The sequence below is a fragment of the Calypte anna genome, chromosome 8 (genome assembly GCF_003957555.1).
Source record: "Calypte anna isolate BGI_N300 chromosome 8, bCalAnn1_v1.p, whole genome shotgun sequence".
NCBI classification, from domain to species: domain Eukaryota; kingdom Metazoa; phylum Chordata; class Aves; order Apodiformes; family Trochilidae; genus Calypte; species Calypte anna.
Genome location: NC_044254.1, coordinates 9,328,728 through 9,350,332, shown reverse-complemented (window position 1 = coordinate 9,350,332; position 21,605 = coordinate 9,328,728). Strand labels below are relative to the sequence as shown.

At 38.8% G+C, this 21,605-nt stretch overlaps 1 protein-coding gene across 1 annotated transcript; it reads left to right on the top strand.

Annotated features, from left to right (window-relative positions):
- The first annotated feature begins 7,887 nt into the window (after positions 1-7,887).
- DDX59 (DEAD-box helicase 59) lies at positions 7,888-18,223 on the top strand. The gene is made up of 8 exons (XM_030455647.1): positions 7,888-8,147; positions 9,367-10,199; positions 12,522-12,689; positions 13,626-13,715; positions 14,114-14,365; positions 15,258-15,410; positions 16,099-16,227; positions 17,895-18,223. Exons 2-8 carry the CDS (start codon positions 9,378-9,380, stop codon positions 18,156-18,158), a joined length of 1,878 nt encoding a protein of 625 aa, XP_030311507.1. The 5' UTR covers positions 7,888-8,147; positions 9,367-9,377; the 3' UTR covers positions 18,159-18,223.
- The last annotated feature ends 3,382 nt before the right edge of the window (positions 18,224-21,605 follow it).

Below are 21,605 nucleotides of genomic sequence, written 5' to 3'. Positions count from 1 at the left end.
TCATTTTAATGTATAAATGTTTAGAAAAACATTTTCTAAATAATTAAAGTGGGTGAACAGTACTTGAAATCATAGTTAAAATGACACAGTGAATGATTTCTAAGGCTAACAGTGCATCCAGCACAAACACTCTATTGTGTAGTACAAGTAATTGGACAGAATTTCAGTCACGCTACGACCAAGTTTAGATTCTTTACTACTATGTTATTTTCTGGAGGTAAGGAAAACCATGACTTCCCAGGTGATAGAAAAAAGACTTTTAATTGCCACAAATGGATATACATTATTTAGAAGGGAGGAACTGGCAGGAGACTTTAGCCCTTCTTTTATAGCTTCCCAGGTTTTTGGTTTTTGGAGTTATGAAAAAGATAAGCATTAACCGTAGTGGATGTTAATCTTTTCACTCCTTTTCTATGTGTGAGAATTAAATAGAGAAGAAACACATCTAAGGATGGAAGAGTGAAATTGATGCACATATTTTGGAGTGAAATAGGGTTTGCCTTTTGAAATTGAAACCATCTGGTATACTTCTGTTAAAAAAGTCATAGACAAATGGCTTACTTGGTGACCAAGAATCTATATTGCATTACAGCCCTTTTGGAAATAATTTTAGCTGAAGGTGTAAGTTTTTTGGAGTAAACTAAGTCACAATTCTTTTATTCCTGTACTTTGCTAAGCAGTCATGCTTTAACACGTGACTAAGATCTGTGCTAGTGAAATTAATGCCAAGTTACCTCACAGGCCTGCTAAATTACTATCAGAGACCTGCAGTATGAGTCAGAGGAAAAAAAATATCCACAAGGTGTATTTTTAAAATTACACTATGAAGACTGCATTGACTATTCTGTATTCAAAGATTGACATTTAAGAAATTTAAAAATCTGTAGTCTGGAGCCCAACAGTAACAGTAACTTAGAGCAGCATTGAAGGCTGACATAAATAGAGCTTTTGAGATCTGAATCCTAGCAGAAAGTACAGGGGATGGGAGGATCCCCTGTTTTTTATAAGAGCTTCCAAAGGCAATAGTCACAGTTGGCAGTCACTCAGTAGCAGGGACATCTTGAATTTGGCTTCATCTATTTTGGCTGCAGTGAGTTGACTTTTTATAGATGCATCTAAAAACTTTTCCATGTCCCTTAATAATTTTTGTGTGAGGGATTCAACTTCATGCAGAGACAGAATAGGGACCAAATGTAAAGTAGGGAAGTAGGAAGGTTAAACCAAATGCTTAGTATTGGCACAGATTTTAACAGGATAACTGGTAAAAATGATTCCCAGACCATTCTTAGTACAGTGATTTCTGCTTTCAAAACTCGCTGGTAGTTAGAGGTGGAAAGAGAAATTTATTATCCATTTATTCAAAAGGCTTATGATAAGAATTTTTCCCTTGCTCTGCCACTCTAATGGATCATAACTCTGTGCTTTTTCCACCTATCTCCCAGTAATATAAATGCAATGTACCAGGGCAGAAACTCCTTAAATTGGTCATAGTTGAGGTCTTCATCTCTTAACTGATGCAGTTGAAAAGAGAGTTTATTGAGGGGACAGATGGCAATGCACATTAAATACAGCCCATCTGGCAAACTGGAACTTAATGATTCCTGTTGTCTCTTGGAAGTTTTCTTTCTCTCCCATCCTTTTTTCTGGGATCTCAGAGGGGGAAAAAAAGGGTTTAATTTCAGTAGGTCCATGTTGTGGGAGTACCTTCTTTTTTTTAGAATAGAGGCAATCTTGTTTGCTTCCAAACAGCCTTATTAGTTGGAATACAAATCTAAATGGCAAACTGGTAAGCAGGTTTCAAATATAATGTTGTATATCCTTAAAGAAAGAAAAATAGATTAAGATGAAAGGAGAGAATTTTAATTCTTAATGCTGCATCTCTAGTGAAGTTATATTTCAAGTTTTATTAATTCTGTTAATTTCCACCTGAATTGTGTCAAAAATCTGTGTTCCAATTTACTGGTTACCGAAGTCCATGGAAATATAGAATTGTTCTTTCCTCCTTTTGAGCAAATCCTTGTTCTGTAAGTCTCTGAGAGATTTGTAAGTTAGTTTAAATGGTTTGCATATGCTAAAATCATGCCTTATAATTGGAAAAAGCCACTCTATCGTCTATATAGAACTTGGTAAATGTATTTGCTGTAGTTTTTCCAGTTGTGTTCAGGCTATGGTGATATTAAGTTCTCAAAGTAAATATTATATGAGGTATTTAAGCACATAATCATATACACTAATTATGTCCATATTTTTTGTATGATTTGCTCAGTAGAGCTATTTCCCTGTGGGACTAGTGGCATTCAGTGCTGGAGCCTCAGGCCTGGACTGCTGTTTACTTTTGCTTTGCTTTTTGTTTGCTTGTTTGGTTTTTTATTTTTTAAAAATGACACTTCTGTAATATGCTTTAATAATTCATTTAATTAGTTAATTTTAAAATTGCAGTTTCACTACAGATTTCTGCACAGGCATATATTGATCAATATTTCCTTAGAATGTGGCTCTTGAAACAAAGAGAATGCTCAGGAAGCCTGAAAATCTTACTCCAAGACTTCTTTCACTGATTATTTGCTTTCCAAAAGCTTAGTAATTGCCTGTCTGGATTTAGCAGAATTAAAAATATATTGAATAATTTATCAGAATAAGTATACTGCATGCAGTATCTGTACTAAATCAGAACATCTTGTATGAATATTACCAGAATTGACCAGGTAATGGTTACCCACCATTATTTGCTTTTAGATTAGCTGGATTTTTCCTGTGTGGGTTCCCTTAAAGCTGTAATTCAGAAACCAGTGGAGTCATTGACTCACTGATTCCTTCAGTCAAAGAACTATTCATGCTTTGGGATAGAGCTGCTGTTGACCACCTACCTACAAACCTGCTCAGTGGCTTCAGAAATCACTAAATGTTAAAGAAACAGAAAAATGTTTAGTTTCATATCAACTAGTGGAGCAGACACAGGCCCAGTCCCCAAGTAACCATGCTTTGACTTCCATGCCTTCTGAATGGGAAGTCATTCTCTCTCCCTTTCACTCAAGCAGGGGATGATTTGTTAAATGCAATTATATATTGTTTCACACTTAAAAAATAAACATCAGGGAATAATTTTTATTCATTAAGTGGCATGTTCATAAACTTCATGTTCTCCATCTATTATACCATTTAAAAACAACAATAAGGCACTGGAATTCATGGATTTAGAATAATGACATAGGATACATACTGAGATTTTTAAAATTATTAATAGCATAAAGACAGAGCTTTTATTCTTGATAAGACACATTCTTTTGAGCAATGTTGTAATTTTCGGTTTGTCAGTACTGACATTTGCCACTTGAGGGAGTGATGCATGAGGCATTATTTGGACTCTTAATTTGAGTGCTTTCTCAATAGATTTGCATGCACTGGGAGCTCAGTGGGAAATTAGAACATCACATCAGGATATTTTGGCTACAAAGGAAATTTAAGATGTATCGTATTAAAATGGGTTTTTTTTACACTTTGAAATGTATTTATCTATTAATCAAATCACTGTGGAACTTGAGAACACCTTGCTTGCCAGCTTCATGGAGAGCTGCCTACAAGTTGAGTTCTGGTACAATTGTTTTAATTAACAGGAATCACTCAGGCAGGTACCACCATGGAGAGCCAAGGCATATGCTACAGTCAGGCAGTTGTTTGAAATGCTCGTGATACTGGCTGTGAACTAGTACACAGAATACCTCTTTCTTGGGTATTTTGTAGTGTGCCTGTGATTTGCCTCCTGCTTTAATCCAATTTTGGTTTACAGAATTCTTATTTGCAAGTGATGGGATTGGTTGGTTTATTGCTGTTACTGTGCAAAGCACCTGTTTTAAAATGAGGGCAGGAATCTCAGATGCCACACTTCCTTTCTGAATATGTAGTTGAGTAACCATTATTGAATATGGAAAAATCTTGATCCAATTTGAAAAAGACCAAAAAATAGGATACCTTAGTATTAATTTGTGCTTAAAATTTTGCATTATTTATATTTACTTTTAATCAATAGTTACTTTTTTTTTTTTTTTTAATTTTCATAAAGTTGAAAAAATCTGTTGCTGGTTTATGTAGTAAGTCTACATCAATATGTATTAGTCCTTTTGTACTTGTGGGTTTGTGTGTGCATTGTTTCATTCCTGTGATCCCTGATACTTATTTTAGAAGTTGCTTTGAGGAGGCATATTAATTAAGAACTATATTTGAATAGGGAGTTCTACTAACAATACATGGTACTTTCAAAGGTGCATTCCTATTGTAGGAACACAAACAGGATAGAAAAGATTTAAAAATTGCAAATTTGTGGTGTTTTACCAATTAAATAACAATATTAATTTATAAAACAGAGATTTATTTTTTTACATGACATAGAAACCTTAAGATTTTTCATTATGAAATCTCCAGATAAATTGTCCAGGACACACAAAAATTACTGTCCTAGTTGTTCATGAGTTTCTAACAGGACTTAAACCCAGCTTTAATCAGCCGGTACTTGAATTAGTTAGTTTTTAGAAGGAAGAATACTGTTACGATCCGAGTTATTATTTTATATTTTGATTGTGAGGAAAGTTCAGCCACTACTTATAGATGACGCATGGATTTACAAAAATAACAAGCTTTAGGATTTAAACAAGTTACAAGGATTTATTTTAGGAAAAAAGGAAACAATAATACCACCGTTAAGAGAGAATTACACAATTAGCTACTTTGGAGAGAAGAGTCGTTAAGAAAAAGAAAAGAGACAAGGGGGTAATCAAGATTTTATCTCCGTCCGCCGGCCTTGGCCTCTGGCTGTAGCTGCTTCTGCTGATCTGGGTTCTCCGGTTTTCGATCCTCCGCTGTGTCTGCCCCGTAGCTGGAAACCGAAGTGCCGAGAGAAGGGGGGGTCTAGAGGAAAGCTGCTCCTTCTCCTTTTCCTCCTAGGGTTTTTTATACTGCAAAAAGAAGTGGGGTCTCTTTTTTGCATAAGACACAGATACACGCAGACTGCCCGGAGATGAGTCATCCTGATTTTTCAGTCTTTTCGTTGTCCTGCTACTTTCATTGTTTTTGTCTCCACCATGCACCAGGAGGCGACCTGATAAGCATTCTTATCTTTTAGGTGTCTGTCAGGCATATGGTGAGGTAAACATATGTTAATTGACAGAATGTTGCAACCGAGTAGGAAGAGAGAAGAAAAAAAAATTGATTCAAGAGACATATTTTGTATTTTTAAAGTGTTTACATCAAAAACCAAGACCAAAGCCTAGTAAGATATCTGAGAGCATCTTGTCTGGGGAGATTTTGCACAGTCTGGTGAACTCTAAAGGTAAAAAACTTGAATTTCAGATCTGACTAAGATGTCATTTGCCTCAGATCTGATTAGCAGCATCAAGAGCTGAGAGAATGGGAATTACATTTTTACATATATCAGGATTCTAAAAAATCTTAGGAAAGTGCCTGGACTAGAGCACTGTTTTTCTGACTGCTGTTGCACACTGAACTGAGGCTTTAACAAAGTTAAAGAGTCCTATCTTGCTTCTGAATAGTAATGGCCAGTTCTGAGCCTATCATTCTGTACTCAACATCAAGACACCTGTTGGTGAACTTAGGTTTGCATTTGTCTGAGGTTTACGTTTCATCATAAACTAAGTCATGCATCTATAAGTGAATCATGGAATACACCAACTGACTGCGTTATTTCTTCCAAAGACACGCATATGCTGGACCTCTGCATTTTGCAGCTTGAAAGAAGCAGAAATGTGTACTATGAATAAAATAGCTAAGCAGTTGTATTAAAGTATGGACATTATTTAATCTTAAAGAGCTTGTGTTTGTGTAATTAAAATGTGCAACCTGTTTTCTCATGGCAAGTGAGGGCAAAATTGTAATGTTCAACAAAAAATGTTAAAAAAAAAACAAACCAGTATTTTAACCACTAGAAAAATTTATTTGAATTTTCTTTAAATTGTTTCAATTAGATATTTCAATATTTCCGTCACAGAAATCTAGCACAAAATAGCTGATACATATAATATGTTTGCATGTTGGTATATGGACTTGATAGAGTATGAAGCCTTTGGTATCATATTGAATATTTTTGAATTGGTCTTCTTTTAGCAAATGGTATTTTGAATTCCAGGAAATGGCTTTGTGAAAACAGAAGTAAGAAAATGAGATCAGCCTATGTTAGAAACTCTTAGGGAAAATGAAGAAAGTAATTTCAAACATAAGTGAATGGCAGAGGCTGAAGAAAGGTAAGGATTTTCACAAAGGAATGTGTGGTGTATGAGGGAAAGATGCCTGACAGTTTTGGATGCCTACAAATGTCCACTTAATCTTTCCAGAAGCTGAATAGTCTCTTCCAATAGTACTAGTTTTTAAAAACTCACAGACCAAAACTCTGTATTCACACTGACTTTGTCTTGTGGCTGTGGTAATGTACTACCCAGAAATCCAGCATACTTTTAAGATAGACCATGTTTCAAGGCTGACAGTGATTGAATGTTACAGAATGCTGCAGGCAGCTGCCCAGAAGCCCCTGGCTCTGTGTTTTAACCCCATTTCCACTGGTTCCTCAAATTGTTCTCTGGACTGCTATTAACCTGTTTCCGAAGGGGCTTCCAGCAAGATCTCTTTCCTTACACCAAACCATTTATGGGCATGGGGTATACTGTAACTTTGGGAATACTATTGTCTTCCCGTGTGCTCTTAAGACAGGACCACCTGCAAGTGGTGTGGTGAGTGGAGGTTTTTAAGAGACTGGATTTGCCAATCAGTGCCATAGTATAGTAACCATATAGGTAGTGGATCAAGGGTTGGACTTGATGATCTCAGAGGTCCTTTCCACATTAACCCTAACCCTAAATCCTAAACCCTGACTCCAAAGTCTAAGACTAACCCTAACCCTAAACCCTAGCCCTAACCCTAAACCCTAATCCTAAACCCTAACCCTAAACCCTAACCCTAAACCTAACCCTAACCCCTAACCTGAAACCATGACCCTAACCCTAAGCCCAAGCCTAAACCCAAACCCTAGCCCTGTTAAGGTGCTGGAGCAGGTCCAGAGAAGAGCAAGGAGGCTGTGAAGGGATCCAGCACAAGTCCTGTGGGGAAGGGCTGAGGGAGCTGGTGGTGTTCAGTCTGCTGGAGGCTCAGGGGAAACCTCATCACTCTCTACAACTGCCTGAAAGGAGGTTGGAGCCAGGGAGGGGTCAGGCTCTTCTCCCAGGCAGATATCAGTAAGACAAGAGGGCATGGACTTAAGTTCTGTCAAGGGAGTTTTAGGTTGGATATTAGGAGGAAATTCTTTACAGAGTGATCAGACAGTGGAATGGGCTGCCCAGGGAGGTGGTGGATTCTCTGTCCCTGGAGGTTTTTAAGTGACTCCTGTGGCACTCAGTGCCATGGTCTGGGAACCACAGTGGTAGTGCATTAAGGGTTTGACTTGATGATCTCGGTGGTCCTTTCCAATCCCACTGATCTTCCAATCCCAATTATTGAAAATAACTAACTCAATCCATAGCGTGTGAGTGCTCTTACCATGCTTTTACAAGTGCTTTAAGTAGGTTGAGGCATACACTGGGAATTTGCCTGACGTGCCTTATGCCTTCCTCATGCAGTAATAACATGTTTTCTTTGTGTGTGTAAATACTTGTGTGTTTGCAGCACCTGGCATCTCGGGCTGTGACTACAGAGAACAGTGTGGAGTGAGCAGACCTAAGGAGGGCATCACCCGCCTGTCCCAGATCCAAACCCACAATTAACTCAGCGGCCTTCCCCTGCCAGGCCGCGTACGCATGCCCGGCCGCCACGGGCCTGGCCACCTCCCGGGAGAGCTGGAGCGTGGCCCGTCCTTCCCCGCGGCTCTCCCGCGCAGCCGCCAGTAAGGCCTGAGGCACCGTGCCGCTGCTTCCCTTGCGGCCGGGACCCCCCGCCCGCGTCTCGCGTCTCGCATCTCTTGGGCTCGGCTCGCCCCGTCCCCGGTTCGCCGCTTTCCTTGCGCCTCTCTCGGCGCCTCTCTGCTTCCGCCGGTACCCTGCTTCCGCCCGGCGCGGAGGCCGCCGCCATTTTGTGTTGAGAGGAGGCGGCGGGGCTGACGGCGGCGGTGCGGAAGGAGGCTTTACTCCGCCAGGCAGGAGAAGGAGGACGAGGTGGGGGCCAGGGTCGGGCTCCGTCTCGCAGCAGTGGGGTAGGGGTGCGGGCAGGGCGGCGGGGCTGGATGGAGGGTAGAAAGGGCTCCACGCCAGTTGTGGTCACTCGTGAGGTGTGCAGCCGCTGCTGGAGAGGAGGGCGGGGGCAGAGGGTGCGACGCTGCCCAGCGGGACGGCACCAGCCCCCTAGCGATAAGGTCTTGTCAGCCCGCACTTTTCGTGAGCAGGGTTTGCTGCCTTCACCCGAAAGGTTCGTGGGTGGGAAGTTCTCAGTCGGCACGAAGAATGAGCGGTGAGATTTCGCATCTGAGGCAGCAGCGAGGGGGAGCAGCTCCCGCGCCCCGCGCTCCGGCAGCGAAGCCCATCTGAGTGTTGGGGTTCCGGCTCATGCTTCCCCGCTCTGCGTTGCTCCGCAGAAGACAAGCTGTACATTGTGTATTTTTAGAAAGCTGAAACGAAGTTGATAAGAGACTGGTATGCGGAATACGATTAAGTCAGAATTACGATATTGTGTGTACTAATTGTACCATAACAAACGATTGCTAAGAACATCTAACACTTTCAGAATCAACTGCTGAAAGCTTGACAATATAAATATTTATGATAGATACTTATAAACACTTAATTCGGCTTTCTTGTAATGCAGTACAGATTTGGCAAAGTCACTGTGTAAGTCTTTGCTCGTTGGCCTCTAAACGGATGTCAGAGTTTACAGCCGCCTTAAATTTGGGTGGACTTTGAAAAGGACATCAAAAGGAGTGGTCTTGGATGGGTCCCGTAATAAATGTCACATCCTTTCCAGAACTGGTGATTTTGGTTGGTTGTGGGTTTTTCTCTATCATAGAAGAACGCATGTTTTGCATCTATAGAATCTTAAAAACAACAGAACTGTTAAATATGGTAACATCACAAAATGGTAATTTCCAGACATAGTGAAAAATCAAAGTTTTTATTCAATGCAACTGCAAATGTCTAATACTGAAAGCTAACACTAGGTGGATCTGTGTATTGTTCTGTTGCAGTATTGCTTTACATTGCATTCACATTGTGAAGACCAAGATAATTTTTAAACAAGGTGGTTCCTAGATCTTTTCAGAGATTGAGACGTGGTTTCTGTGTTTGCAAATGTACTTCCTAGTTTTTATTTTCTGTGGTAACAGTATAATGTACTTCTCTCAATCAAAGTAGTTTCTAACAACTGCATGTATTTTCTTTCTAGTGTACTGAAATATGTTTTTACCAAGAGCTGTTAAAGTCAAGAGAACTGCTGATGAGGACAAAAGTTGTAACTCTAAGAAACATAAATTGTCTTCTGGAGGATCTTGGCCAGAGGAGACCACTGAGTGTAAAGACTCAGTGGAGTCAGTTGCAACAGGAACTTCTGCTTCAAGATGCGATTTGAATGAAGTTGTACAAGAACACACAGGACCTGTAGCTGGAGATCTTGGTGTTGCTAACACAACTTTGGGAAAGGACAACCAAAATACTGATGAAGATAATTCTTCAGAAGAACCCATAAAATCTTTCAGCAAATCCCAGCGCTGGGCAGAACCTGGAGAACCTGTATGTGTTGTTTGTGGTCGATACGGAGAGTATATCTGCGATAAAACAGATGAAGATGTTTGTAGCTTGGAATGTAAAGCCAAACACCTTCTACAAGCTCAAGAAAAGGGAAAAAAGCTACAATCTGATCAACTCACAAAATCAGAATCTCAGGCAGAAACTCACTTGCTTAATACACCGTATTTCTACAAAGATCATTCCTTTATTTTGAGTTTGCGTGATGAGCAGATTGAGAACCTTAGAATCCAGCTAGGTATTGCTGTCCAGGGCCAGGAAGTTCCAAGACCTGTTATGGAGTTTGAACACTGCAGCTTTCCTGAAACTTTAAACCATAATTTAAAGAATTCTGGCTATGAAGTCCCAACTCCCATCCAAATGCAAATGATCCCTGTTGGACTGTTAGGGAGGGATATCATGGCTAGTGCAGACACAGGCTCAGGAAAAACAGCAGCCTTTCTACTCCCTGTTATTATGAAGGTTTTGAATGAGGTAATAACACTTCCTGTTTAGAGAAAGTGGTTTGCAGCTTTTTCTCTTGGATTCTCAATGTAACTGAAAATATAATTACAGTGTTTTTTTTTAATTGGCATTCAATTATTTATTTTACTTTTTATTGATGGAGTGTTGGTTCTTGGAGGGGGGGGAGGTGCTGATTATTTTTAATGTCTTTAAAAGTTTTTTCACTTCGTTCAGGAGGTAAAGCAGCTCTATTAATATTATCTACTATACAGTTTCTCCTTACTAAGGAAGGTAACTAAATTCTGTGCTAAACTTCCTAAATTACTTGAAGGAGAAAGTGAAAATAATTCCAGGCTCTGCAAGAATTTGTAGCTGTATCATGACACTTCAGATTTTTTTGACTTTGCATAGTTTCACAGAGTATTTTCTGTTGGAATATGTTCAGATGACCATCATATAAATACAGAAATTTGATATAATACAATTTCTGAAATCCTGTAGTGATACCGTCTCCCCCGTGAGACTGTGGGCAAAAGAATTAAGACTTCTGTTTTGTAAGAACATGGGTGTATGATCAGTAGTGGCAAATGGTACACTTTACCTTGTGTGCAGTTCAGCATTGCTTTTTGCTTTAGTGGTTTTATTAAAAAAAAGATGCGTAAGGATATATTAGAAAATAAATTAGAAAACTTTGGATGTGATTCTAGTTGATCTTTTGACTGGTTAGGTGCCTTTATATACACACTAATATATATATATATATATATACACACACACACTAATGTGTGTATGTGTATAATTTTTTCCAAAAGAATAATCTAATGGTTCTTTAACTTGTTTAATCTTTAAAGTACTAAAGCATTAGTTTTAAGAATGTAAGTATTAGATAGGAGCATTTAAGAACAAGGAATATTACGCTCCAGTACTTCCTCTTTCTGATTATAATTAAAGTCTGTAAGACAGTTAATGCTACTTATGCATGCACAAAATTGGAACTTCAAAGAATAATACTTAATTTCTCTACAATCTTTCTCATTCTTTGTCTTCAGGATTCTTTATAAGTTCATGTATATGTCAAGAAAGAATTTTTGTTTGTTTGTTTAAACTAGTTTTCATTTTTAATGTACAAAAGACGAAATGTTAAGAGCAGAAGTGTAATCTGGCAATGAGGTATTTGACTGTTCCTGGCTTCACCACATTTATGTAAAAACCTTTTTTCTGTGTGGTACTGTTAAGTTAAACACTGTTGCCCAGTTGAGAACAACTCAGAAAGCCCTTCTTTACACAAATATTGAACTATGTAGTTCCTTTGATGATGCAGTGTGAAAGGAACAACCTCCTACTGTTGGTCACTTGCAGATTCTCCAGCTGGAGACCAGAAAGAAACATGCACCATCCAGAAGACTGTTACCTGAATTTGTGATTGCAGTATCACTATAGGAGAGAGCTTTGTTTCTTTGCTGAAAAGGTGATTGCTGCTACTGCAATAATGCATCTTGGAGCTGGACCACCATTCTGCCTCACACCATCCCCCTCCCCCATTTTACCATATGTTTGTTTTACTTTGTTAGTATTTGTTAGCTACAGTTAGGAACCTGTATTAATCTTGAGAGGAGTTACTACCCTGTAATTTTGTTTTCTGGGTTGCAGAAGTGTCAGTGAGGTGATAATTTGGCTGAATGTCCTTATGTAAGAAAGCAAAAGAAAAAAAAAGACTGTACTACTTAAATGATTCATCTCTGCTGGCTGACAGTGGGTCAGAGGAGCTATTAATTTGGCTTTTAAATTTTGGAGGCATGTTTTTGCTGTATAAAGTTCCTGTCACTGCTTACTTTCTTCAAATACCTAATGTTTTTACTTAGTGGTGTGCAAGATAGTAAAGGGAAGTAGTCTATTTCTATAGTATAAAAAATTCTAAACTCCCTTTTTTATGTATCTCCAGAGTCAACTGGCATTCTGTTTTGTGTTCATACGGATTTTATTCTAATTTTTTGTTACAGATTCAGTGCAATAACTGAAATAGAAAAAAGCAGTCTCTGCAAATGACTGCTAGTTTTCTGGGCCCTTTTCTCTTGTCAGGAAGTTATTCTAACAATGTATTTACACATACATTAATCTGTTTTCAAAAGCAGGAGTAACGGAGGTATAGACTTCCTTGATCTCAGTTGTTAAAGGTAGGATCCCTTTCTACCTTCTGTCTTGAGATAGAAAACGTACTAACAGTCTAATGGTATGCACAGTAGCTGCACTATACACTTTGTATTTTAGTACTGGGAGATATAATCTTGAAAACTTTTTATCTAAATAATAAAGCAATTGCAAATTCCAACAAATATCTTACCCTCTTTCTAGACAGAGACTCCATCTGCCCTTATTTTGGCACCAACAAGGGAATTGGCAATTCAGATAGAGAGACAAGCTAAAGAACTGATGGCTGGCTTACCAAACATGAGAACAGTTCTCTTGGTAGGGGGTTTACCACTGCCACCACAGCTTCACCGTCTCAAACAAAGTGTTAAGGTAAGGACTGTGGCATGGAGAGATCCCATGGAGAGTTATTTTTTTATGATGTTCACAAAAGAATGTTACTGTTGACATACACAGACACACAAAGATGCGCTTTTTCTGAAGTCTAAACTGCTAAAATAATTGTTAGCTCTTGAAATTTTTACAGTAATGCATTTTATTTTAATGACATTTTTTACTTCTGATTAACCATATACTAGCTTTTTTGGTTTTGTAAAAGTTTTCCACACAACATTGCTGATTTCAAGACTGAAACATGCCATTTTCATAGAATCATAGAAAGTCAGGTTGAAAGGGACCTCAAGCATCATCTGGTCCAACCCTTCTAATATTATTGTTTATATGCTATGTCCCAGAACCTCATTGAGCTGAGACTTAAACCTTTCCAACGTGGGGAAATCCACCACTTCTCTTGGGAGACCATTCCAATGTCTGACTGTCCTCAAAGTGAAAAATTTTCCTCTTGTATTCCCATGGAATCTCCCCAAGAGCAAGTTGTGCCCATTACCCCTTTGCTTGTCCATGTTAACTCTTTGTAAATAGGGAGTCTCCATCTTTGTAGCTGCCCTTCAGACAGGCTCCTCTAAGCCTCTTCTCAAAGCTGAATTTTGTTAGACAAGGAGTTGTAATTGACAACAAAAATAGTTTGCTTTTTCTATTGCTTGTATTTAGACACTTTCATTTAGGTTTCTAAAATGCTTTTTGGCTTCATAATTTATTAAGTTACCTATAAAAGTTTTAAGACTTTTTAAGCACATAACTTAAGTAATTAGTGCCCTTCTTAACTATGTGTTATATTTTCTAGGACAGTCATCTTTCCTTCCATGAAATTTCGAACTCCTGTTTATTTTTGTTTTGTTTTGCTTTTTCTTGTTTGTTGGATTTTTATTTTTGTGTTTTTTGTTTGGTTGTTTTTGTCTTCTTTATTAGGTTATAATAGCAACACCTGGAAGACTTCTTGAGATTATAAAACAAAGTTCTGTTCAGCTGCATGGCATAAAAATTGTAGTGGTGGATGAAGTAAGTTTTTGCTGAAAAGGTATTTGTTATTAGGGCTGTATTGCTCATACAGAGACAATGTGGGTGACTTGTTAAACTGATTAAACATTCAGTGTTTATTATAAACATGATACACAGTTCTTAAAAGAAAAATTCATTCTTTTACACAATTTGAAATGTGTTTGAACAGTGCATATTGTGTTGGCTCTATTACACTTAAGTACCCAAAATGATACTGGTAGGCCAGTTTGAACCATTTGTTTTTATTTTTTTCACTTGGCTTTTCTTCTGACTGAAAATACCCCTGTATTTGGATTATTATGTGCCAGCCATACACATTATGATTCTTGTGTCAATTAAAATTTAGGATTCTGTTCTTTATAGAAAAATCTGCTAAAGATTAAATATTTTTTACTTAGGTGGATACCATGTTAAAAATGGGTTTTCAGCAGCAAGTGTTGGATATTTTGGAAGACATCTCTCATGATCATCAAACCATACTGGTGTCAGCCACAATTCCAGTGAGCATTGAACACTTAGCAAATCAGCTTCTGCACAATTTTGTAAGAATAACGATTGGAGAAAAGAATCTGCCCTGTTCCAATGTCCGCCAGATTATCTTGTGGGTAGAGGAACCATCAAAAAAGAAAAAACTGTTTGAAATACTAAATGTAAGTGTAATATTTTTTTCATAAACTTATCAAAATTTATAAACTCAAGAATCATTCATGTCTTTACACATCTGTGTCAGGTTAACATCTTTAGTTCCAGTCTGTACATACAGTCTGTGAAGAGGTGGAGTGAGGTTAAGCGTATAACTGCACTAGTTCAGTACTTCTGCAACATAGGAGCTTTCATGGCAGTTTCAGGGATTATGCCACTCCTGTTGCTCACACCTCCTGTGCAGCAGCAGACCAGATTTCTGTGCTTGGGATCCAAGTTAAAAATGACAGTTTTGATTATTTTTTTTAAATTTGTGTGTCTGTGATTTACAGTGTGGCATCCCAAAGATCTGTACTGGTTATCTGAATTGTAGAGGAGTAGGACTTTAGTCCTATGACATTTTAAGAATTATCATAGCTGCTTTATAGCCTAGGAGTGGTTTGTCATTTTAAAAGTAATTAAAGAAACCAGTGAGAAAGCTAATTTAGTTCTTACTTGAATTTTCTTTATTTGAGTACTACTATGGGTACTTTTTGGGGGGGTATTTTTGGGACTTGGCTGAGGTTATCCAGGAAGTAAATAAGAATTTTAACTGACTGTCAGAACTTGAAGAAATTTAGAGTTATTAAGAAGCATAAAGGAAGTCATGTGGCTTTTAAAAATGCACATAGTGATACGATCTTGAGTTCTGAGTCTACAAATCATTACACGTTTATGATGTATGGACTGGTGTAGTTTCATGCTGGTATCTTGTTATTTTGAGTGAAAGAACATTTATTCACTTGAAACAAAATGTTGTAAATGTTAGAGATAATGAGCAGAAAAAATTTATTCCAGGTAGCTGCTGAAGACCAGCAAACTGCTGTAATACCTCCTTACATGAGCTGTTTAATTTTACAGGATAAGAAACTCTTCAAGCCTCCAGTGTTGGTATTTGTGGATTGTAAACTAGGAGCAGATCTATTGAGTGATGCTGTTCATAAGATTACAGGATTACAATGTACAGCTATGCATTCTGAAAAGTCTCAGGTGGAAAGAACAGACATATTACAGGTTTGTGCCTCCTAAAGTTATTAGGGTTTTGATAGATTTTAAATGGCCAGGTTTTTTTTAGAAGATGGCCTAATTTGAATGAGCTAGGTCATAATTTATGGCTTTTCTGTAATAAAGCCTGGACCAAACAAAGCTGTAGATAATAATGCCATTTTAAATGGCATTAATTTTTTAGGTTATTTGCTTTGAAATGGGGATTTAAATATGCATTTAACTTTAAATCATGACTACTTTTTTATTAAGTTTCTTGTTTTGATCTCTCTTTAATTCTATGAATTATATTCCTATTTAAATTAAGAATACAGGGGAGCCATTCTTGCTTCTGCAATAGAATAATCCCAACGAGTGTCTTCTTATATTGTAAAACTAACCTTAACATATGCTTTAGAATCATAGAATGGCTTGAGTTGGAAGGGACTTTAAAGATAATCTAGTTCCAAATCCCGCTGCCATGGACAGGGAGACCTGCTACTAGATCAGGTTGTTCAAGGCTTCATCCAGCCTGGCTTCGAAGAATTCTAGGGAGGGGACATCCACAGCTTCCCTGAGCAACCTGTGCCAGTGTCTCACCACCCTCACAGGAAAGAATTTTTTCCTAATGTCTAACCTAAGTCTCTCTTCAAGGAGGGAGGTGCAAAACATGAAGTGGGAAAAAAAAATTAATTTTTGTTTATTCTTTCCTTGCCAGGGATTACTTCAAGAGAAGTATGAAGTTATAGTAAGTACTGGAATCCTTGGACGAGGGCTTGACCTTGTCAATGTCAAACTGGTAGTAAATTTTGATATGCCTTCAAGTATGGATGAATATGTACATCAGGTAAATAAATAAACTGCTAAAGCACTCCTTGAAAAGAATACTGAAGAATAATACCCACCTATGGAAATCTAAATTTAAATTTAAACAAAGATTATTTTCCTGTATACAATATTGTTTTTGTAGGAAAGGAAAGTGCTAAATATCTCTTCCTTAATAGCTTACATAAATTACTAAAATTTAGAGCACTGTTCTTGTACTTCCAATGTAAATTACTAAAACTGATAACAGGGTTCTTATATGAATCATATTTGCAGTGTTATTCCTCTTGTTTTGTATTCTCTTATATCATTTTGTGTGTATAGAAAGCAAAGTTTACCATCTTTTTTACTGTTAGTGTGAGGAAAGGCCAAATATGCCTCTTTCTGCTGCAGCTCACCTGAAGTGTGGAATACGCATATAATACAATCAGGAAACCAGCTGTGAACTTTCTCTTCATTCTGTCTTTCTGCTTCATTTTCTCATCTGCTTTTTATGCTGAGGGTTTCTTGCTTTAAAAAAAGGTAGCATGTGTGTTGCACAAATGTGTATTTATGTGTATGTACACACACCCTAACCCTAGTTTTGCTAGCAGCTTAAGAGAACTAATACATTCCTTTTTTTGGTGCTTACGAATCCACAGTATTGTACTGTTTCATCCAGTTTTGAGAATGTCACAAGAAAAGAGAAGAAACTGTGGAGAGTCCTGACAAAGTCATGGGACTGGTACATCAGAGGCAGAGGAAACTGGGCATGTTTGGGCTGCAGTAGAAATCTATTTGCTCTCCTTGGTAGTAGGCAGTTGTAGAGGAGACAGAGAGTGTCTTGGGGATGCAGTGAAAGGGTGAGAGGCAACAGTGGAAACTTGCTGCAAGGGAAATTCTGGACTGATAACATGGAGAAGTTGTTTTCACAGTGAGAGAAGTTGGGCAGTGGAACAGCTGCTCAGAGAGGTTGTGGGACCTTCATCTTAGAGGCACTCAAAACCCCACAGGAGAAGGCCCTCAGAGAACTAATCTAGCTTTGAAGTTAGCCCTGTTCTGAATTGGTGGGAAAGACCTCTAGAAGTCAGCCAGTCTCACGAACTCTTGAAGTGTTCTGTGTTACTAACTGCAGTACACTTGTTTTTTAATTCTCTCTCTACTAAAGTTTCAAGCCAGTAATATAAAATAAAATAATCTTTGTTAGCTTCAAAGCTGTATCAGTATTAACATCCTATCTCTTCCTAAGTATAGAGTCTTTGTAGGGTCTTATGTAATTTATTCAAGCACTTTGGATAATAATGATAAATAATTTTAAGTTACTAGAACATTGAAAGTAAAGGGCTTTTTTGTGGTCATGCATGCTGTACTTACTGTGCTTAATCCAAGGCACGTGTATGTGGCACTTTCAAAAACATATTTTTTCGGACCAGATTTAAGTCTTGAGTTCATAGTTTATATAATAGATCTCAGTATCAACATTAGACTTCTGGTATGTCCCAAGCAAGTTGTTATTTTAGATGCATTTAAGCTTAAGGCTTCAGATCTGCATAGCTGGACCTCAGGAAGTTTATTGAAACTTTGTCCTTAGAGGATCAGATTAATTGCTGTTTTATAACAGAAAATAAATGTCAAGGATATATAAATACAGTATATTCCATTTAATATTGATAAAAAATGACGTAATAAAGTGAGGTTTTGCTTTTTCAGGTTGGAAGAGCAGGGAGGTTGGGTCACAGTGGAACTGCAATTACTTTTATCAATAACAACAGCAAGAAGCTCTTTTGGGATGTTGTGAAGAGAGTGAAACCAACAGGCACTATCCTTCCCCCACAGCTGCTTAATTCCCCATATCTTCATGATCAAAAGAGAAGGGAACAACAGAGACTTAAACACTCAGAGAATAGCCTTGTAACAGGAGATAATATTATGGACATTATTAGAAAACATGACAAAAATAATTCTCAGAGGTAATAAAGATATATTTATGGTAGTGTAATTATAATGAATATGTGATTAAAATAAACATGGAATTATGATGCCTTGTATCTTGCCTTTTTAAAAGAAGTTATATATTCAGTTTTTTAAGGAGTCTCATTTCATTTTCTTTTTGAAGTACAGGGTATTGTGTGTTTGAATTGCAGTAGTGCCTTGTAAAAACTACTCTGTGGAAAACCCTTTTTCAAAACCAGTAGTCTGGTCTTGCTTGCAACATAAACAGATAAGATGCTTTTTTTCTGTTTTAATATTTATCAATAATCATTTCAGATTTATTATGAAACACACTTTTCTGGTAATTTTTATGTCATTTAATGGAGGTAAGATCTTTGCAAATAATACTTCCCCACCCCCAAAAATTGGCAACAGATTGGCAATTCTTCCTGTTAGTTTACATAAAAACTTCCATGGGAAACATTTTTCTGAGTCCTCAGTATGCTCTCTGGGGTTTTCTTGTGAACACATGTGCAAGTTTTGTTTGTAAATGTACTGAAAGTTTAATTTCTCCTTTATTGCCTGTGAACCAGCTAAAAGTCCCCTTTGCACTAGCAGAAATACTGTTATTAGTATAACTTAATTATACAGAAATAGATAATACATAAGTTAAATAAGAAATTTGCTTTTATTTCATGAAACATTGTAGTTGATCATAACTGTTCATACTCGTTTACTACTCATTTAAGTGTAACCATTGCCATTCTCTGACATCAGATGGCAATTCAATTTTTTCTGGAAATGAGACCAAAACCATATTGATAGTGTTGAATGACTTACTGTCCAAAGTCTGAGGTCAATCAAAAGTTGCTTTTTTTTAGACTGAGGCTAGAGAAATTAGTTTTAGGTAGTTAGATGCTAGCCCTGTGCATTGAACGCTTACTCTTCGGCTAAAAGACAGCAATACGGTAGACTGTCTTTGGTAGCAAACAAATTCTTAAAAGCTGATTCAATTTTTTCTCACAACTACAAACAAAAAGTTTGTCTCCTAGAAGAGAGATGGCATAACTGTGGCACTCATGCTTGGGATTAAAAGTAACAGATTTATATAGTTATTGATTACAAATTCCTACGATCAGTTCTGTAATCTGAAACGTTGTTTATAATTTCAACTTTTTAATGCAATGTTTCTAATTGCTTAACAGTCACGCATGGGGAAAACACACCCTTTATCCTCCCATGTTTTGTCTTTTGTCTCCCTCTACTGGAATTTCTTTCTAAGCGTCTTCGAATTAACTACGTTGTACGCGGTATTTACAAATAACCAAATTTAAAAAAAAAATGCATAAACCCTTCAGCAAGAGACCGGTTTTTATTTCTTGCGGAGATTTCACGAAGTGGCACTTGATATTTTGATCCTGCACCCCTCAAACGTTTCAACACTCCCGGTTTTTGCTGCTGGGTCGGTTGCTGAGCGCTGCGTTCCGAGCGCAGCCCGGTGCCGGCGTTCCGTACGCGGCTGGCCGGCTCTCTTCACTGGGGCGCCGGCGGGGAGACCGCGGCTGTGCCAAGCCTCCTGCCCTCAGCCGATTGTCGGCCGCCGGTCCCGGAGGGGAGGGAAGGCTTTCGGACACGGAAGCGGCGGGGATCGCTGGGCGGGCAGCAGCGTATCCGCTGTCGCCCCCATGCCCGTGGGAACCCGGTCTGAAGCGCTGCTCCCCCGGGTGGTGGGGGCGGTGTGGCGCGGGCCCGCCCCCTCTGACGCATCGTGGCAGCAGCCAATCCCCGCCCTGCCCGCGCATTCAAACGGGGCAGGAAGAGGGCGCAAGACGCTTTTCCACCGGAGCGAGGGCGGCGGGTGAGGAGGGGCTGGCGTGAGGGACCGGACCGGGCTTCCTTCTGGGTCCTGGGAGGTATGGGCGTCGCTGGGCCTGAGGATGGCTGCGGCACGGGTGGGCTTTCATTTCGGGAGCTGCGGAGCCGGGTCTGCGGCGCGGGGCAGCGGGCTCCGGCGGGCGGCGGCGTTGTCCTCCGGACCCCCACAGCCGCGGGCAGTCGGGCGGCTGCCGCTTCTCTCCCCGCCTCCGCCGTGCCTCCCCTGGAGGGCTTGGCGACCCGAGGGGTTTCTAACAGATGTGTGGCTGTGCGGAGTCTGTCAGGGGCTCTCCTGGAGCGGGTAGGCTTGCGGAAGGATAGGGAAGGTATAAATTCTCCATGCGTTTTCACTCAGCTTTGAACACTTGGGGTACATCGGTAATTAGCAGTGGTAAAAAATGAGAAATTGGGAACATCTGGACTTTGCACAAGTCTTAAGCATTATTCCTTATTTTAGAACAAAGGGACTGTCAGTGTGGAGTTTAAGTTTTCTGCAAAAGAGCTTTGTGATTATTTGCAAGGCGCAGCTATGGTAACGGGAAGGAGAACTTCTCACACTAGTTACTTCAAAGCTGAGTGGAAAAGAGGGTTTTTTTCTTAAAAAATTCATGGTTCATCACCGTTTTGGTCTGTTTGCTAACCGCTAGATGGAACCACAAATGTTTACAATTCTCGTGACACGAGCAGTTTGCTATTTCTGACTGATTTGAGCAGTAAGTACGCTCCCTGGTCTGAGTCGTGAAACGTTCGTCACAACAGAGCTATTAGCGCTTTGTGCAGTCAGGCCATGTGTCGATTTAATTACGTAAACTCAGAGATTACCCTAAAAGCTACAACTTAAAAATGCAGCATTGAAAAAAGCTTCCTTCTGGAGCAATGGTTAAAGGATTGTATTACATCACTTGTTCTCATCTTGCTTTCTCTTATTTTCCCCCCTGACTCTCTATTGCTTTTGTTAGTGATCTGTGTGACTTTTGAAGGATGTAAGGCAGATGACTGCTTGGTGACTCTTGCCAGCTGCAATTCATTTGGTATTAAGTCCGTAGTGGGTAGTGATGTCAAACCTGTAACAATCTGATAACTGTGATCCGTATACAGCAGTGAAAGTATGCTTTTCTGTACAAATTGTATGTATACAGCTTTTTAATTCGTTATTTGTAGAGAGGATACGAAATACATTTTGCAGTTTTTCTTCTGTCCCCTAGGCTTTCTTTTTGTTTTGCTAGTTGTGTATGCACTGTAGCGAAGCAAAATAATATCCAAACATACTGTAATAGTGATCTTTACTAAGCTTTCTGTGTTCACATTTTTCCAGTTCAACATTAATAATGTTGTTTTACTGGAGATTGTTAGTTGTGAAACACTCAGCATAAGGAGTTGTGAGGGAATGGAGGCATGAGCTTTAATTTATGTTCTTTGGGGATCATGGTTGATCATTTGGAAGGGATATCCATGGTGATCTTTGCTAAATAGTCAGATCATTCTTATGAACTAGTGCTTCTTCAGGATTTTTATTTTACTTTCTGAAACAAATCCTAAAACTCGAAAAATGGAATCAATAGCCTGCTATTGGTGGGAGTGGTCATTTGACTATAGAACAGCACTGGGTTTTTT

What these genes read in the sequence shown, in the direction of transcription:
- DDX59 (XM_030455647.1), top strand. Translation starts at nt 9,378, where the DNA reads ATGTTTTTACCAAGAGCTGTTAAAGTCAAGAGAACTGCTGATGAGGAC. An exon ending in TTATGAAGGTTTTGAATGAG is followed by an intron (nt 10,200 to 12,521) that starts GTAATAACACTT and finishes CCCTCTTTCTAG; the next exon opens with ACAGAGACTCCATCTGCCCT. An exon ending in AAAGAACAGACATATTACAG is followed by an intron (nt 15,411 to 16,098) that starts GTTTGTGCCTCC and finishes TTTCCTTGCCAG; the next exon opens with GGATTACTTCAAGAGAAGTA.